This window comes from Neovison vison, chromosome 4 (assembly GCF_020171115.1).
Source record: "Neovison vison isolate M4711 chromosome 4, ASM_NN_V1, whole genome shotgun sequence".
Lineage (NCBI taxonomy): Eukaryota > Metazoa > Chordata > Mammalia > Carnivora > Mustelidae > Neogale > Neogale vison.
The window spans coordinates 224,515,570-224,531,763 of NC_058094.1; the positions used below are offsets into that span (position 1 = coordinate 224,515,570).

General features: G+C 56.3%; 2 protein-coding genes across 12 annotated transcripts in view; one reads left to right on the top strand and one right to left on the bottom strand.

Annotated features, from left to right (window-relative positions):
- CUL1 (cullin 1) overlaps positions 1–11,287 on the top strand; it is a 104,911-nt gene extending 93,624 nt beyond the window's left edge. The window contains exons 12-22 of the mRNA XM_044246795.1: positions 856–904; positions 1,264–1,395; positions 2,516–2,633; positions 3,644–3,720; positions 4,099–4,230; positions 5,068–5,160; positions 8,632–8,679; positions 8,760–8,842; positions 9,297–9,402; positions 9,726–9,839; positions 10,763–11,287. Of these exons, the coding sequence (XP_044102730.1) occupies positions 856–904; positions 1,264–1,395; positions 2,516–2,633; positions 3,644–3,720; positions 4,099–4,230; positions 5,068–5,160; positions 8,632–8,679; positions 8,760–8,842; positions 9,297–9,402; positions 9,726–9,839; positions 10,763–10,843 (1,033 nt within the window). The 3' untranslated portion in view covers positions 10,844–11,287. The remainder of the gene's footprint in view (positions 1–855; positions 905–1,263; positions 1,396–2,515; positions 2,634–3,643; positions 3,721–4,098; positions 4,231–5,067; positions 5,161–8,631; positions 8,680–8,759; positions 8,843–9,296; positions 9,403–9,725; positions 9,840–10,762) is intronic.
- A 3,925-nt stretch (positions 11,288–15,212) lies between these two features.
- Positions 15,213–16,194, bottom strand: part of EZH2 (enhancer of zeste 2 polycomb repressive complex 2 subunit) — an 89,293-nt gene continuing 88,311 nt past the window's right edge. For all 11 annotated transcript variants that reach the window (XM_044246806.1, XM_044246798.1, XM_044246802.1 and 8 more), the window contains one exon: positions 15,213–15,541. In XM_044246806.1, the coding sequence (XP_044102741.1) occupies positions 15,481–15,541 (61 nt within the window). In that variant the 3' untranslated portion in view covers positions 15,213–15,480. The remainder of the gene's footprint in view (positions 15,542–16,194) is intronic.

Sequence of the window (16,194 nt, forward strand, 5' to 3'; positions counted from 1 at the left end):
ATCCTTTTTATCCGTTGCCTTTTCACAAGGGCCCCTCACCGAGTCTCTCCGTGGTCCCTTCAGGAAGGCTGCTCAGACAGGCAGAATGGCGGGCTGGCCTCAGGGAGCCGCACTGGGGCACGGAGCTAAGAAGTAAAAGACTTCCTGGGAGAGAAACCGCCCTGGCCTGCCCACACGCAGAACAGGTCCAGACTTCCTGAGTTAGCTGTTCCTAAGCGCAAAGCACCTTTCCAGCGCTTGTTTGGCGGCTGGATCATTTTATACAGATGTGTGGGGATCTTGTCTGTGAGGGACTCGTAAAACCTTAAAAATGTTTACCCTGCAGTCACTTCTCAGGTCATGCTTGTTCTTAGAAGAGAAAGAATCTGTTGTTAAAGAGAACCACAGAGGAAGGCAGCACATTAGTGGTTTAAACCCTTTCGTTACCTTAAATGATTCGGCCATTCAGAAACTCTCTCTGCCTCTTTGTTTTTTTTCAGAGTTGAATTAAAGCATATTGTAGAAAAGCATTTTGCCAAAGTGAAGTTCATTAATTTTGTATTTAAATAGATTATATGAAAGGAAAATGTGACTGTTTGGGGGAACCCTAATAAGTATCTTCTGTTGAACTTCATCTTAGAAATCTTAAACGGTTTTTTCATGAATGTACTCTTCCGTGGTAGTTTCAGTGTAGGATGGCCACATCGCCATGGGTGAGGGAAGTTTCCCTGCCTCTCCGTGCCCTGATCTGAAGAAAACTATGGTTCGGGTGTTGGGAGCCACAGTCCGTTCTGTTGGTTTGGCTCAGGGGTGCTTGCTGATTCAGTGTTTGCTGATTTGACAACGTCTGCCTTTTTTTCTTTCTTTAAATTTCAGTTCCAAGAACCCAGAAGAAGCAGAGCTAGAAGACACGCTCAACCAAGTGGTAAGGCGCCTCTCACTACGCACCCCAGGCTCCAGCAGGTTTCCAGGTTATTTGTGGAGGGCATCTGAAATGAGACAGTTAACTGGATCATTTATTTTTCTTTGAATCTATGGTTTTACTCCCTAAATTGAGTCCTCAATTTTAGCATTTGTACTTTTCTCATTAGTAGTACGTCTAGATCAACTTCCTGTGACTTAAGGGGTTGACGAAAGTATCTCAAGGCTGTGGTGGTATTTTCGGCCGCTGTGCACACGTTGGCATCGGGCCAGCCGGATGAAGCAGCCCGGGCGGCCGCCGGCGTGTGCCCGCGACAGCGGGTTGCAAATGCTCTGAGTGTGCTCTCTCGGTGGCTTTGCTAGATGGTGGTCTTCAAGTACATAGAGGATAAAGACGTGTTCCAGAAGTTCTACGCGAAGATGCTGGCCAAAAGGCTCGTGCATCAGAACAGCGCCAGCGATGACGCCGAAGCGAGCATGATCTCTAAATTAAAGGTATGTGGAGTTACGTCCTGAAAAGGTCCGGTCATTGCGTGGGATCTGGGTTGTTTCAGGTTGTCCCTGGGTGGCGGCGTGGTCCGTAGAGAACAAGTTTGTCCAGTGTGGCCCCGCTGCCCCACGACGGGAGGGCTGTCACCGGTCAGACCCATCCACGCCACGTTCAGGGGCCGCGCTGTGCCATCAGGCCGGGGAGGCCCACTTGCCCCCGGAGCATCTCCCAGCTCCGCGCCTCCGGCCCCTGCTCTGTGTCCACACGCCGGAACCGCTCAGCAGGCTCAGCCCACGCTTGCTCTGGGCTTTGGGCTGGTGGGTGCTGTGTTTCACTCCGGTGTCCGTTCCGTGTCTGCGGCTGTGTCTGCAGGACTGTGGGGCCCTTGGCTCGTTCCGCAGCACCCCCCGCACCGAGCCCGTGCTGGGCTCCTCGCTCGTTGTCGGTGTCGTACACATACGTCACTGGGAGCGGAAAGCGTGGTGTCATGGCTGGCTGACCCCGCTCGGACCCGCCGTCACACGGCCCATGGCCGGGGGCCTTGACGGCAGAGCCGTGTTCTCACAGCGCCGGAGGCGGGCAGTCCGGATCGAGGTTCCAGCTGATGCCCTTTCTGGCGACGAGTCTTCCCAGTCTGGCGACAGTCACCTGCCCGCTGCGTCCTCCGTGGCGAGGAGGGAGCAGACCCCGGTCTCCCCTCACAAGGGCGCTCCTCCCATCAGGAGGGCCCTGTCCTCATGACTTTCTCTAAATGGTCATTTCCCCAGTACCCTACCATCCCCCCAGCCCGTACCATCTCGCGGGGCTGAGCGTTCTGCGGAGGAGTCCGGGGACACAGTTCCACCCCCCGCGGTCGGTAAGCGCCGTAGACCGAGTGCGCCATTCGTATTCTGTCGCGTGTCCTGGCTCTTGGATGCTCCACGGCAAGTTCCCGCGGGAACGAAGACCCACCGGGCTGCTTGCGGCCGAGCGGCCCGGGGCCGGGGCTCACCGGGTCCGTGCACGTGCTGCGGTGACGCGTGCTGTAGTCGTGGCTTCCGTGCAGTGCGGGGTGTCCACGCGCCTCCCGTGTCTACGCTCTGTTTCTGGAGGAACTAATAAGACGGTCGTGTGGCTTCGTTTCAGCAAGCGTGCGGTTTTGAGTACACCTCTAAGCTTCAGCGGATGTTTCAGGACATCGGCGTGAGCAAGGATTTGAACGAGCAGTTCAAAAAGCACCTGACGAACTCGGAGCCGCTGGACTGTGAGTACCGCGCGTGCGCTGCTCTGGGCGGGCGTTGCGGAGCCGGGCAGGGCGTTGTGGCGAAGGACAGACGGGACGCATCTCCAGGAAGGCTGCTCGTCGCCTTAGCAGGAGTTCTGGGACGGACAAGCGGGAAGTGCCTCTCAGATGCGCTGGGGTGGTCCTGCCTCCTCGTGACATCAGCCTGTGTGACAGGCACAGAGCAAGCCAGCCTTCCCCGGGGGACCCCAGCCGGGTGGAAGCCGGGGGTGCCGAGCCCCGTCCTCTCCTGCTTGCTGACACACCTGTCCCACCCCGGGCGCCGTCCGGCTGGGGGCTCCACGCCCAGCTTCAGAGTTAATACATTTCTTTGCCCTTCGTTTGGGTCCGTTCTAGAATTTATTTTTTGAAAGTACGAGAAACTGACTCAGCTGTATCGATGACAGCGTCAGAAGGAGCCGCGATCTCCCGGCTCCGGGCTGGCGTGGAGCTGGGGACCGGCCGGCACCCGCGGCGGTGGTCGCAGGCCGATGCACCGACGTCCTCACATGCGGACGTTGTCTTCGTAAATGAGAAGTGGGAACTTCCCTTTTCCCCAGAACTGAAGAACCTTCCGTTGTTAGGCTTGGCAGGGAGCCAGCGGCCTCCTCCGCTCTTGGTGGTGACAGGTTCCCTCTCCTGTCCCGCACGGTGTGTGCTGGCTGCGGGGCCGGCCGTGCTGCGTGAGCTCAAGGGCGCTCGAGGGGCCCCCAGGCCCGGCCGAAAGCCGGACCGGAGCAGGCGGGCCGCGCCAGCGTCAGCGAGAGTGAACGAGCCCTGCCCCTCTCTAGAGAGAGAGAGTTTCTGGCTCTTTCCTCTTTTACTCATTTTAATTGAGTGGAATAATTGACCTGGCCTACGGTCAGTTCCTCATCTTACACGAAAGCGGAGGTTGTTTTCAGTGCGTTTCTGTTAACACGAGGCCACGTTTGAGCGGTAGCCTCGTTCGGTCCGTGGCACTAACTGTGTCCTGTGTTTCGTTCCCGCCTCAGTGGATTTCAGTATCCAAGTGCTGAGCTCCGGGTCGTGGCCCTTCCAGCAGTCTTGCACCTTCGCCTTGCCGTCCGAGGTGAGTGTGGCTTTGCCTGGTGTTCTGTCAGGGCTGAGCAGAAATGAGAAGGACGGTCTTGGCCGTGATCCTGGGGGCCTTCCCACGGGCTGGGGGGGCGGGGTTGGGTACTGCCTGTGCGCGGGCTCGGAGGCCACAGGGCCTTGCTCAGTGCCGTGCTGCGCCCCCCGACAGGAACCCACGCGCCGGTCAGTTAGAAACGGTTCTCAGTAGGCCCCTCGGAGGCCTGCGTGAGCCCAACACCGACCTCTGCATTTTACTTTCGTGCCCTAAGCATCTTGTCCTGTAAACGTGGGACGGTGTATGTATTGAGAAATGCCGACTGGGGGCTGTGGTGACGTAGACACTCCACACAGCGCTGTCTGTCCTTTTGTCCAGCTGGAGCGCAGTTACCAGCGGTTCACAGCTTTCTACGCGAGCCGCCACAGCGGCAGGAAGCTGACGTGGTTGTACCAACTGTCTAAAGGCGAACTGGTGACCAACTGCTTCAAAAACAGATACACTCTGCAGGTGAGATCGCCTTCTGCTGGGGAGCGCGTTTTCTTCAAGTCTGAATGCGGATAAGACAGAGCGTGGAAGTCAGAATCCGCGCTTGGGGCCCCAGAGCCTCGAGTAAAGCGGGCAGAGTCCTGTGGGGGGCACACGGCCCGCATCTGAGGGTCAGATGAGCTGGTCCTCTCGCGGACAGACAGGTGGCTGACTGATGCCTCAGTTTCCTTCTCCATAAAAGGGGGGTGCTGACGCTTACGCATCAGAAGTGATGTGAAAATGGAGTGAAATAATGTGTTTAATAAGCATTTGGCCGAGTTCCCGCCTGACACCCGCTAACTGCATAGCTTCGGAAGCCGGAGTTGCGTCTGCCTAATCATGGTCATTGCCCTCTTCCTTCGGCAAACAGTGGCGTGTTAACAGTAACCCTCGGAGCTTGCCGCAGTACTGAGTACAGACTACCGAGAACCGTGTTAACTACTTTCAGTTTGACAGAGAACTGAGGCCCCGTAATTTAAGTGACTTCCCCAGGATCCCAGCTTATGTGTGGCGGAGCCAAAATTTCAGTGAGTGTGGACGCATAAAAGCGTGTATTTATGTACACACAACGTCCTAGAAGAAAGTCCGAAATTGTTTCCATGTTGGAAAGGTGGGAAATGACGTCTTTGAGGAGAAGGTTGCGTGACGGCGGAGTGTGACGCTTTGAACCCTCTCTTACGTAGAGCCGCTTGATTTTTTGCATATATCAGAAGAATTCGTTTCATAAATAAGTTCTTCAGACTTAAGCTCTAGCATTTTGGAGGTTTTTCCATGCATTTAAATTTTGCTTCTCTTTCTTTTATATGTGGGGCCTCAAAGGCATCCACCTTCCAGATGGCCATCCTGCTTCAGTACAACACGGAAGACGCGTACGCCGTGCAGCAGCTGACCGACAGCACCCAGATCAAAATGGTATCGTAGCGCTTCCGGCCCCTCGGGTGTCAGCTCGCCGCCTCCCTAGGCTCGTGAGCGTGGCCGGGAGGGTGTGGGAGAGGAGGGGGAGGCTTTGATTGGAAACAGCAGCTTGCCTTAGGACTGTAAATGATGCCTTTTAAAAAAAAAACTTCATTTTTAAACACACACACACACACACACGAGTACAGCATGCTTTCTCCCGTTTAACTCCTTCTTAACCCCCTTTCCAGCTAGGTTCTTCTTACGAAGCTCAAATGTCACTAATTATCATGTTAGTCTTCCTATCCGACATATTCTTTGAGACCTACTTCACATACGTAAAAGTCCCCATTTATAAGTAGGCAGTTTGGTGAGTTTTCACAAGATCGTACAGCCACCACCCCTGTCCAGTTCCAGAACATCTCCATCATCCCCAAAAGAAACCCGCTAGACCATAGCAGTAACTACCCTCTGCTCCTCACCTCAGCCCCTGACCACCGTGAACTCACTTTCTGTCCCTGCATTTGCCTGCTCTGGGCCTTTCGTGTTAATGGTGTCACAGCGTGTGCCCCTTCTGTCCGCGTTCCCAAGGTTTCTCCATGTGATAGTGTGTAGATCTCTTCTGCTCTCTTTTATGGCTGAAATACATTCCAGCGTATGGATGGACCACGGGGTGCTTGTCCGTTCATCGGTTCATGGACGTTCAGGCTGTTCACATTTTGATTACTAGGACTAGTGCTGCTGTGAACATTCGTATACATGCCGTTGTGTGGGTGTATTTTCAGTTGTCTTGGTACCTACCTAGGTGTGGAATATCCGGGTCGTGGTGGTTTTACCTCACCGAGCAACAGCCAGATGGCCCCACGACAGCTGCACACATTCCAGGGGCTCACCGGCCGCGTGGAAGGGTCCAGTTTCTCCACGTCCCTGCCAAGATTTCTCATTTTCCTTTTTTTTTTTTTTTAAATTACAGCCATCCTGGTGGATATGAAACAGTCCTTCATTGTAGCTCTGATTTGCGTTTCCCTCACAGCTGATGACGCTGCGTGCTCAGGTTCTTGGTGACCATTTCTGCGCATTCTTTACAGAAATGTCTACTTGAATCCTCTGCCCATGCACACTGTTTATTTGGGTTGTCTCTGTCAAGTTGTAAGAATTCTTCATATATTTGGTACATAGAGCCTTTTTTTCTTTTGTTGCCTATGCTGGTGTTGTCCTAAGAGACCATTGCCTGATAAAGGTCAAAGATTCCTTTCCCTGTTGATTGGTACTGCCGTAAATTGCCGAAAATTGGCTGTACGTAGATGTGTTTATTTCTGGATTCGCCATCCTTCTCCAGTAATCTGTGTGTCTGTCTTCATGTCAATACCACATCATCTTGGTGGTTATTTTGTAGTAAAGTTGTCAAACCGAGACCTCCAGCTTTGTTCTTTTTCAAAATGGTGTTGGCTATTCTGGGTCTCTTATATTCCCAAATGAATTTCAGAACTTGCTTATCCATTGTTCGAGGCTGCATCGAATCTGCAGATTGCCAGTGGGTGCAGGGGGGCTGGCAATCTCTGTCTTACCGGTAGCAACTGTTCGAACTCATGACCATGAGCGACTTCCCATTCACGTGGGTTGTCTTTCGTTTCTCTCAGTTGTGTTTCATAGCTTTCCATGTGCAAGTCTTGCGCTTTGGTTGCATTTATTTCTAAGTACTGTGTTTGGTGCTCTCGGAAATGGAATTGTGTGGTTTTTTAATACATTGTCCTGTCATCTGCAAGTACAGCCAGTTTTACCTCCTTTTCCTATTTGGATGCCTTTTTTTTTTCTTGCCTGATTGCTTTGGCTAGAGTCTCCAAATCAGCGTTGAATCGAGGTGGTACGAGTAAGATCCTTGTCTTGTTCCTGATCTTGGGGGAAAGCTGTCAGCTTACTACTAATAAATATGACGTCAGCTGTCGGTTTTTCTTAGATTCCCTTTATTCAAGGAGTTCCCTTCTTATTTTTTTTTGTTTTGTATTTTAGTGTTTTCATCCTGAAAGAGTGTTGAATTTTGTTAAATTGGTTCTGCTCTAGGGGGTAGAAGTCTACTTTTTGTCTATTAACGCGGGAGGTAACAGCGATTGCTTTTCTCACGTTGCCACCTTGCGTGCGGTGCTGATCAGCCCCACCGAGCAGCGTCTGTCATACTTTTCTCTATGCTGCTGGGCTTGGTCTGCTGGTATTTTCTTGGGGATTTTTACGTCTACATTCATAGGGATTGGTCTGTTGTTTTCTTGGGGCGTTTTTGCCTGGTTTTGCTGTCAGGGTAATCTTGGCCTCACTGAATGTCAGGAAAATCTTTTTTTTTTTAAAGGTTTTATTTCTTTGAGGGAATCATTTATTTTTTGATCATGCTTCAAGTTCATCCAAAATACATTTGCAAATTTAATAACAAAATGGATTTGTCTGTCCCTTTGTGTGTAAGAGCCTTTCTCATTCCTCCTCACGTCAGGAGGACCGGCGTCGGGATCGAGGCTCAGGTTGTGGGGATGACGTGGCCATTGTCCCCAGCCGCCGCGCCCCCGCCCCCCCCGCGCTGACAGGTCCATGGGTTTTCTCTGCTTGGCTTTCTAACCAAAGCTCCGTGCCCGTCTCAGCTGGTCTGCAGGCAGGGGTAGTGCTCCGTGTGGCGTCAGGGCTCCCCCCCTGCTCCGCACTCATTCCCCCATCAGATCTGGCTCATGAGTGAAACCTCTGCCAGCGTCCCTCTCAACGCGTCCAGCAGCGTCCCAGCCCTGCTTTGCGGGTCTAGCCCCGTCACCGGACCAGAGGCTTCTCACCTTCATGGCTTTAGGATTGTGACCTCGGAAAAGTATGGGTTTCCCTAAAGGCAAGAGCAGGCCTGCTGTGTCCATCAGGGTGGGGGTTGGGGACATGCATCCAGGGGACTAGACATCGGGCAGGTGGTACCGTCTAGGGTCATGGCATCCCCGAACCGAAGGAGAGCTGAGACGTGACCCACCACCCATGCTGCCAGGCGAGGGAACGGCCAGGGGCGCCACATGGTGCTTGGTGTTTGCCGAAGGAAGGGGACAGCCTGGGCCCCGTCGCGTCCGGGAGCAGAGTGCTGGCTGCTGGCCTGCTGCGGCCGTCGATCGTCGCTTCTGTGTGATCCGTGTCCGAGACGGGCTGTCAGGCAGCTGAGGGCTGAAGAGGGTCCCGTAGGTTTGAGTGAGGACGTCCGCATGGTTTTGATCTCTAGAACGGATCATCGGTTTGTACCACCAGCTGCTCCCGGCCGGAAAGGGGTTGGCTTCACTTTGAAGTGGAGGCTGGTGAATTCAGTCATGAATTCAGGGGACCCCTTCAGCTTCCCTCTCGTTTTCCCGTGGGTGCGCTCTTCCGTTCGGGTGACTGCTGGGTTTCTGAGGAAGACGGCGATGGGATCGCGTGTAGTTTTTATTGCAAGGAGAAATGCGGTTGGTTTTTTTCTTTAACTTCTCTTTTTCTCTTTAATTGCAGGACATTTTGGCACAGGTGCTGCAGATTTTATTGAAGTCGAAACTACTGGTACGTTTTTTTGCATTTTCTCTCTGAAACCGGGACGGAGCCTCCTCCTGAGATCGTGTGGTAACCGTCATCTCTTACAGGTCCTGGAAGACGAAAATGCCAACGTCGACGAGGTGGAGCTGAAGCCAGACACCTTAATAAAGTTGTACCTCGGTTATAAAAAGTAAGGAAAATCAAGAAGTGGGTGGTCCTGGACCACTAACGTCCCTTCCCTCCCGCACATCTGTGCCGTGGCTGCAGGTGGTGGGGGGTGGGGGGACCGGGGGGGGGGGGCGGCCCTGGCATCCTCCATCTGAGGATCCAAGGCTTCCTCCACTTGACTCCGCCTCAGGTTTTGGTGGTCTCTGCATTAGGCAGGCGCTCCTCCAATGGCTCCCCGAGAAAGCTCGGACCTCTGTGTCCAAGTGTCTTGATTTTATTTCATTTGACACAGTTTGGGAGAGCCGGGGACGGCGCTGAGTCTCCCAGGACACGGGTGTCGTGGCCCCGGCGGAGTGCGAGGCCGCCCGCCCTGCCCTCAGCCCGGGGAGCCGGGGCTCCTTGCGGATGCACGACAGGACGCGGCCAGCGCTGTCCTTGGAGACAGTAGCCTCCATTTCATCTTTGTTTCTTGACAGTAAGAAGTTAAGGGTGAACATCAACGTGCCCATGAAGACCGAGCAGAAGCAGGAACAAGAAACCACACACAAAAACATCGAGGAGGACCGCAAACTGCTGATTCAGGTGACTCTGGGCCCACGTCGGGGGTGTCCCTCGCAGAGGAGTGGCCCGCGGAAGCCAGGCTGGCCCCGCGCGTGGGGGCTGTGGGCTGGGGCGGCCGCCGGGCTGGGGACAGCTTCTTGGGGCAGAGGGAGGGAAGCGGATGAGCCGGACGCGGGGGCAGGTCGGGGCCGGGGGTGGGGGGTGTCACGGCGAGGCGGCCTCTGAGGCCAGGTCGCGTCCGGGTGTCTGAGCGTTCGCGGGCTCGCGGTCCCCTGCGGGGCGGGCCGTCCTGGACGCGGGGGCCGCCTGTAACGTGGGATCCCGGCTTCCCCCCGGCGCCGCAGGCGGCCATCGTGCGGATCATGAAGATGCGGAAGGTGCTGAAGCACCAGCAGCTGCTGGGCGAGGTCCTCACGCAGCTGTCCTCCAGGTTCAAGCCGCGCGTCCCCGTGATCAAGGTACATGACCCGCGCGGCGAAGCGCGCTCTCCGTTCTTTTGGGAGCGAGAAGGGGTGGCAAACACGAGGTTCAGGGAACTCAGCTTATCCACACGTGCCAGGTTTCTACAGAAGGAAATCGGCTTCATTTTTAAACTTCCTTCTTGACATCTGCGGAGCCGTGCACACAGCCTCAGGGTTCGGTTTGCTGATTGTCCCAAAGTAAATCCACTTGTGCAGCCAAGACCCAGAGCAGGAGGTTAGATGGTGACCAGCGTTCCAGAAGCTTCCCTCTTGCCACCTCCTGGCCGGTATCCCTGTTCTCCTAGACTCCCCTCTGTCCTGGCCATAGCCTCCCTCGGAGCTCAGTGTAACCGGCTTTAGAGAGTTCCTGCTCTGCTGTGTCCACGGAGGTTGTGTTCCGAGGCCCGTCCGGGGGCATCGTTGGGCTGTAGCCTGTCCAGGCCGTGTGCGCCTTCGCTGCCGTGCGGTCCTCTCCGCTCGGCTGGCCGCAGCTCCAGGCGATCGCGGGTCGCTCGGGCCTGGTGGGCTGTTGAACACAGAAACCCGGCGGCTCGCTCTCCGAGACCACCAGCAGGAAACGGCAGCCAGCGCGGAGGCCCCCGCTGCCCCCTGGGATCACACGCTGCCAGGAGCGGGGGCTGCTGCCGTGCCTGGCCCATGGCGGGGGGCGGGGAGGCCCGGAGCGATGCGGGCCCCTCTGGGCGGGGACGTCAGGGAAATGGGCGCTTTCCCATTCAGGAAAGCGAGATCTTAGCTGCCGGGGAAGTAGAGCCACGCACTGAAGGGACACGGGCTGAAACTGCTCGCTGCCTGAGCTCTTGGTGGGGGGCATCCCTGCGGAGGGTGGCCGTCCCGCTCTGATAATAAATGTGTTTTTCTTCCCCTTTCACTGCTTCTCCCTTTTTAAAAACAACGCCCAGAAATGCATTGACATTCTGATCGAGAAAGAGTATTTGGAGCGAGTTGACGGTGAAAAGGACACCTACAGTTACTTGGCTTAACCCTTCTCGAAGGGTCTGACTGTGCGACCCGCAGCGAATAGTTTCCGGGTGGAGAGAAGAGCTTGAGTCCTCGCAGCCAGCCTGCCGCCACGTGGACCGACCTGACCTCCCTTTTTAACCCTGAGACCGAGACTCCCATCGGCCGGTCTCAGCTGCACATCGGAACTGCTCAGGATTGACACATTTCACGTCTGTACATACGGACACCAACGCCATTTAACCTAATTTAAGAACGGGGGGCTCGACCCTCCCCGCGGAGGGCTGCATGCTACTGCGTTTAGATCAATACATGGGCTCCGGGGCTCACCGCTGCCTCCTGGGCGGGGTCCGTGTTGGCGGCACTTGGAGAGCAAGTCTAATGGACCCACGTGTAATCTGCTATGAAAAACCATTTGTATAGTGTGTTTCATTTTTTAATGTGTGAAAATAAAGAAAATTAAAGGATTTCTGTACAAGTCGCATTTGGTTTTGTTTTAAGTTCTGGCTGACTTGCACATGTACATAAAAGCCGTAACGACTGTGCGGATTTCTAATCCCGTGTCTTCCAGTGGGGAAGGCTGCATCCTTCCGACTGAAAACGTCTGTTACATCTTGACACTGTAAACCCCTTGTAACCTCCTCCCCACGCACTCACGCGCCTGCTGGGGCTCCTGCGGCGGCGCGGCGCCTCTCTCGGCCGCGTGGGGGGACTCCGTGGGTTCGTCCTGACGGCCTCAGAGGGAAGTGTCCCCCCTTGCCCACGGCCAGAGGAGGGGGCTTGGTGCCGGCTCCCTGCCATCGCAGCGCCGTCGCCGCGGCCGCGGCCCCCGCCCCGTGCCCCCTCACTCCCGCCTCTGCTTCCAGCCGGTGTGACAGGCAGCCGGTTGGGACAAGCACCTCTGTTCCTCCTGGTAAGACGACGGTCCCCCTCCCCAGCCCAAGGGCAGGGGCGAGACCCCCGCCTCCCAACGGGCCAGCAGCTGGGGTGAGAGGACCCTAAGCTCGAGGCCACTGTGGTCCCTTTGGCCGTCACTCTTGGCCAGGGAAGTGGCTGCAGAGACTTAACTCCCAGACCCCGCGGCCCAGCCTCCTCCAGGGACGGGGGCCTCCATCTCCGGCCGTACCCAGGCTTGGTGACGCTCGGGGAAGACGCAGAAGCGCAACTCCATGATCTCTTGGAACATTCGGCCCTTGCGGGTTTGTTAAAATCACAACAGTAACAGCATTTGTGTCAGAGCTTCTGGTGTCTATAGTGTATCTTCTCCAGTTTTACAAAGATCCCCACTGTAAACAGAAAGCAGCCCCCACACAGACCCTGGGGTGCCCAGGGCTCCCTGTGCATGCTGGCCTTGCCTCTCCACCGTCCCCTGACCCGCCTCTGGGACAAACACGCTGCTGCCCCCCCACGGAGCCCTTCAGCACGTGTGTCGTCTGTCGAAGCGGGAGAGGCTTCAGGAGCCCCGCCGGCGACTGGAAGCCGGCCCGGATCGAGAGGACCCCAGGGGAGGGGAGTCCAGCAGCCCCCCAAATGCCCGGCCCGGCCCGGCCCCTCACGTTTGGTCAACTGCCACGGGTGCGGGGAGAAAAACTGACTCTGCCTTGTGCCTTTCTTCCCCAAACCGCCGGAGCCTGGCAACGTGGGGCACCACCTGCCACCAGCCAGGGGCACCGGGTTCCCGCACGCCCCGATTAACCGCAGTTCTCTTGCGAGGAGCAGCTGCCAGACCGTCATCCTCCGAGGCTGCCTGCAGGGACGGGCCCTGCGGACGCTGAGCCGGAGAGCGCGCCACCAGGGTCCCGGCCGCGGAGCCCGTGGCCTGAGGGGGCGGCTTCCTCACACCCGGGGAGACCCACAAGGTAGGCCCTCGGTCAGTAGCCCATGGGGGTGACCGGTTCTCCGGGGCACAGCCGCGGTCAGCGCAGGCTGCCACCTGTTGCGGCTCCGCGGGAAAGCAGCAGGGGCGCTGGGAAGGGGAGAGGAGCAAGGGGTTTCGAGTTCTCCCGTCGACCGAGCGCTCGAAGGTGGCCTGTGTCCTTGCCAGACACCGGAGTCTGATTTTCCTTTGGAAGATATGAAGATTTCTGCGCCGCCAGATGAAAACCGGCGCCGGCTGACCGACATCTGCATCGAATCCCCCTTGGGATGAAGACAGTTTCTGTTTTAGAACTTGGCTGCCGGGGGACTTGCTTCTGCCGCCCGGGTCTCACCTGCTGGCTCGGGCCCCTGTCGGCTGGCGGACCGGACAGACTTGGCCTCGTCGGTGAGCATGGCCTTGCTTAGCCCGCCTTCTTGAGGCCCATCAGAGCCCCCAGGGCTGCTGGACCCCCTTTTCCCACCAGGCATCTTCAGCTGTTTCCGGTGAAAGCCCAAAGCTCCTAAAATGGCCAGCGGAATCCTGGAATTCTTGGGAAATGCTCACATTGGGAAGCTTTCTTGACGAGCTGTGCGCGCATTTAAATGACATGATGTGTGAACGCGTCAGGGCGGACGTGGAAGCCCGGCTTGGCGTCCCCGTGAAGGCTGGAGGTTGCTGAACCAAGAAAAAACTGAGAAGTAACCAAGCATCTTCTAGATGGGCGGTTACAGTTTGCGTTTTTGCAAGAAACTACTAAACACTGATTGTAAAATAATTTTGCCCAGCAGAATGTTCGTTCTCGGTGCCCTCAGATCTGCCCGTGGTTGGTCTGTGGATGGTGACATGGTCACCACAGCCACAGGTCACCTGCCTTTGGTCATGTGCTCGAGGACCCGTGGGAGCACAGAAACTGGCCCGCAGGGCACCCTCTTGTCTGTCAGGCTGTGGTCCTGCACGTCCATCCAGCACGAACAACCTCGGATGTTCCTCACCACCGAGCCCGTCCCGGCTCCGACACTCTGATGCAGTGCTGGGCTCCTGGATTCGTCCTCCCCAGGCCTGATTTGCTCTGCTGGGAAGTAAGCACCGGACTCCCCGACTTCCACCCAGTGGACAGTGAGGGGAAGGGGGCACCCCATTTTTAAAAGGCTGCATTGGTTTGTTTTAAACCGTTTTGGCGCTGATATTGGGTGTTTGAATACCTCGTATGTCATGCTCTGTGGCCCACCCTGCCCCTTGATAAACCAGGGAAGACCTAAAGCAGGCCCTTGGTCACGCATGGTGGGTCCAGCACTTCAGACGTGGTGACACCGGACCCTTCAGATGTGGGCACAGAAAGCTTGCTGTGCGGGCTCCAAGTGACCGCTGTCCGTGAAAATGCTCAGTCCGGAGGACGCCTGTGGGTGTCTGGTGTCCGGCGTGAACAGGACCTCGGATCCTGTGCGGCGGGTCGTCGCTGTGAGAGTAGATGGGCTCTGTTCAGGCCGAGCAGAAAGGGTAGGAGGTCCGAGCGCGGGCGAGCCCCCCCAGCTGTCCCCTGGGAGTCCGCGGCGGCCGGCTGAGCACCTGCGCCAAACCCGGCCGAGCACAGAGAGCAGCGAGTCCGGGACGGGATCCCAGGCCAGGTCTTGTCGTCGCCAAAGGAAAATAGCAAATTCTTTTATTGTAGGCCTGGGGTTGCTATGGCTGATGCATCGATGCGACGGAGACCTGAGTCCTGTCCATGTCGGCGCCATTGGAGGTAGGTTTTAATTACGTGTCACATTAAATATTACATTATGTAAATCAACAAAAGTGACTCCAGATAAAGGCAACTCTACCCCCACAGAATGGTGACCGCTCTCAGAGGCTGGGGAGCGAGAGCCCCATGGCCTTGACGCTTGAGGGTTTTGGGTTTTTTGTTTTGTTTTTAAAGATTTTATTTATTTATTTGACAGAGAGAAATCACAAGCAGATGGAGAGGCAGGCAGAGAGAGAGAGAGGGAAGCAGGCTCCTCGCTGAGCAGAGAGCCCGATGTGGGACTCGATCCCAGGACCCTGAGATCATGACCTGAGCCGAAGGCAGCAGCCCAACCCACTGAGCCACCCAGGCGCCCCTGAAGAAAGAAGACCAGTTTGCTCATACCCATCCCCTTCCACTGGTAGGAAAGGAAGCTCCCTGCCACCGCTGGGCTCTTGAGTGTCCACGTCCGGACCTGTCGTGGGGCCGCTGCAGCCAGCCGGTCCGGCTGGGGTTCTGTGCACCGTGAGGCTGGTCACTGAGGGGATCTGCCACTTCTTGACAGACGGCATCGGTGTTATAATTAGACATCAACTAGACACTGCACACATCTGTGACGTATCCTGTTACATAAACATCTGTCCTCCGTTGGCTACTGTGGCCTCGGAACATCAACGTGCACACGGTCTGGAAGGTTCACGGAACGCGGCAACAGCCCAGGAGCTGAAGTGAGCGCGCCCTCCCGTACCAGCTGCGCCCCTTTTCTCTTATCAGCGGACGGATCCGCACCAATCAATGACCCGACAACGGGGGGGAAGTTCAAGTATTCTTTATTCAAAGTTGAAAAATGTACCATACTGCATTATTGCAAAAATTCACTGGTACAAAACACTTTGCAGCTGGTGAGAAGGCAATAAAAAGTTGATTTTTAAACTCATTACTATAAATTATTCTTACAGTACTTTGCAAATTCAGAATTTCAAACTGCATTTTATTTTTCTAAATTGCCCACAGTACTCGAGGTTCCTGAAGCTAAGGCAGCTGTTCCAGAGAGGAGGAGGGGGAGGAGGAGGTAGCAGACGTCAAGGGATTTCCATTTCTCTTTCGATGCCCACGTACTTCAGGGCGTCGGCCTGGCTGTATCTGAAACAGAGAAGAGAGGAATGAGCAAGGGCCCGGTCCCAGCGACAGTTCGCCGCGTCGAGCCCGCTTCCTGCCGTGTCCGAGCTAGAACGTCCGCACGGCAACCCCGCAGACCCACCTGCCTCTAGACAAGGCCTGCGGCTGGGGCCCGGGTTCTAGCCTTGCTGAGAACTGGACAAGCCCGCTCGCTCAGCCCTTCCCCGGCTCTCTCCCAGCCCGCCCCTTGGGCCCGAGACCCACCGCCCGCAGGTGGGCAGCACGGCCCAGGGCCCGGCACCCGGGAGGCCAGAGAGTGGCAAGTCTGCTCTGGCCACAGCCGGGACTCGGGTCCACGGGCAGAACCCGAGGCTGGCAGGCGGGAGGCCCGGGGAGCGGTGACCTCCCTGCAGGAGGGGGGCTTCCTGGGCTCCTGTTGGGGAGGGGGCCTCAATCTGGCCTGCAGCGGGGTGGCAGGTCACCCTGAGGAGGGACTACTCGTATCCTCGTTCTCGAACTTCAAAAGTTACACTGCCTAAGGGACAACTATTGAGCCACAGGATGGATGCGGCTACAAAGTCCTCTGCTTGCATCTGAAAACACTGTGGTCCGCTCCCACGCCAGGGCTTGACTACACTGCCAACCTGATGCCCGGGGTAGGCCCATGGTGGGGCGCG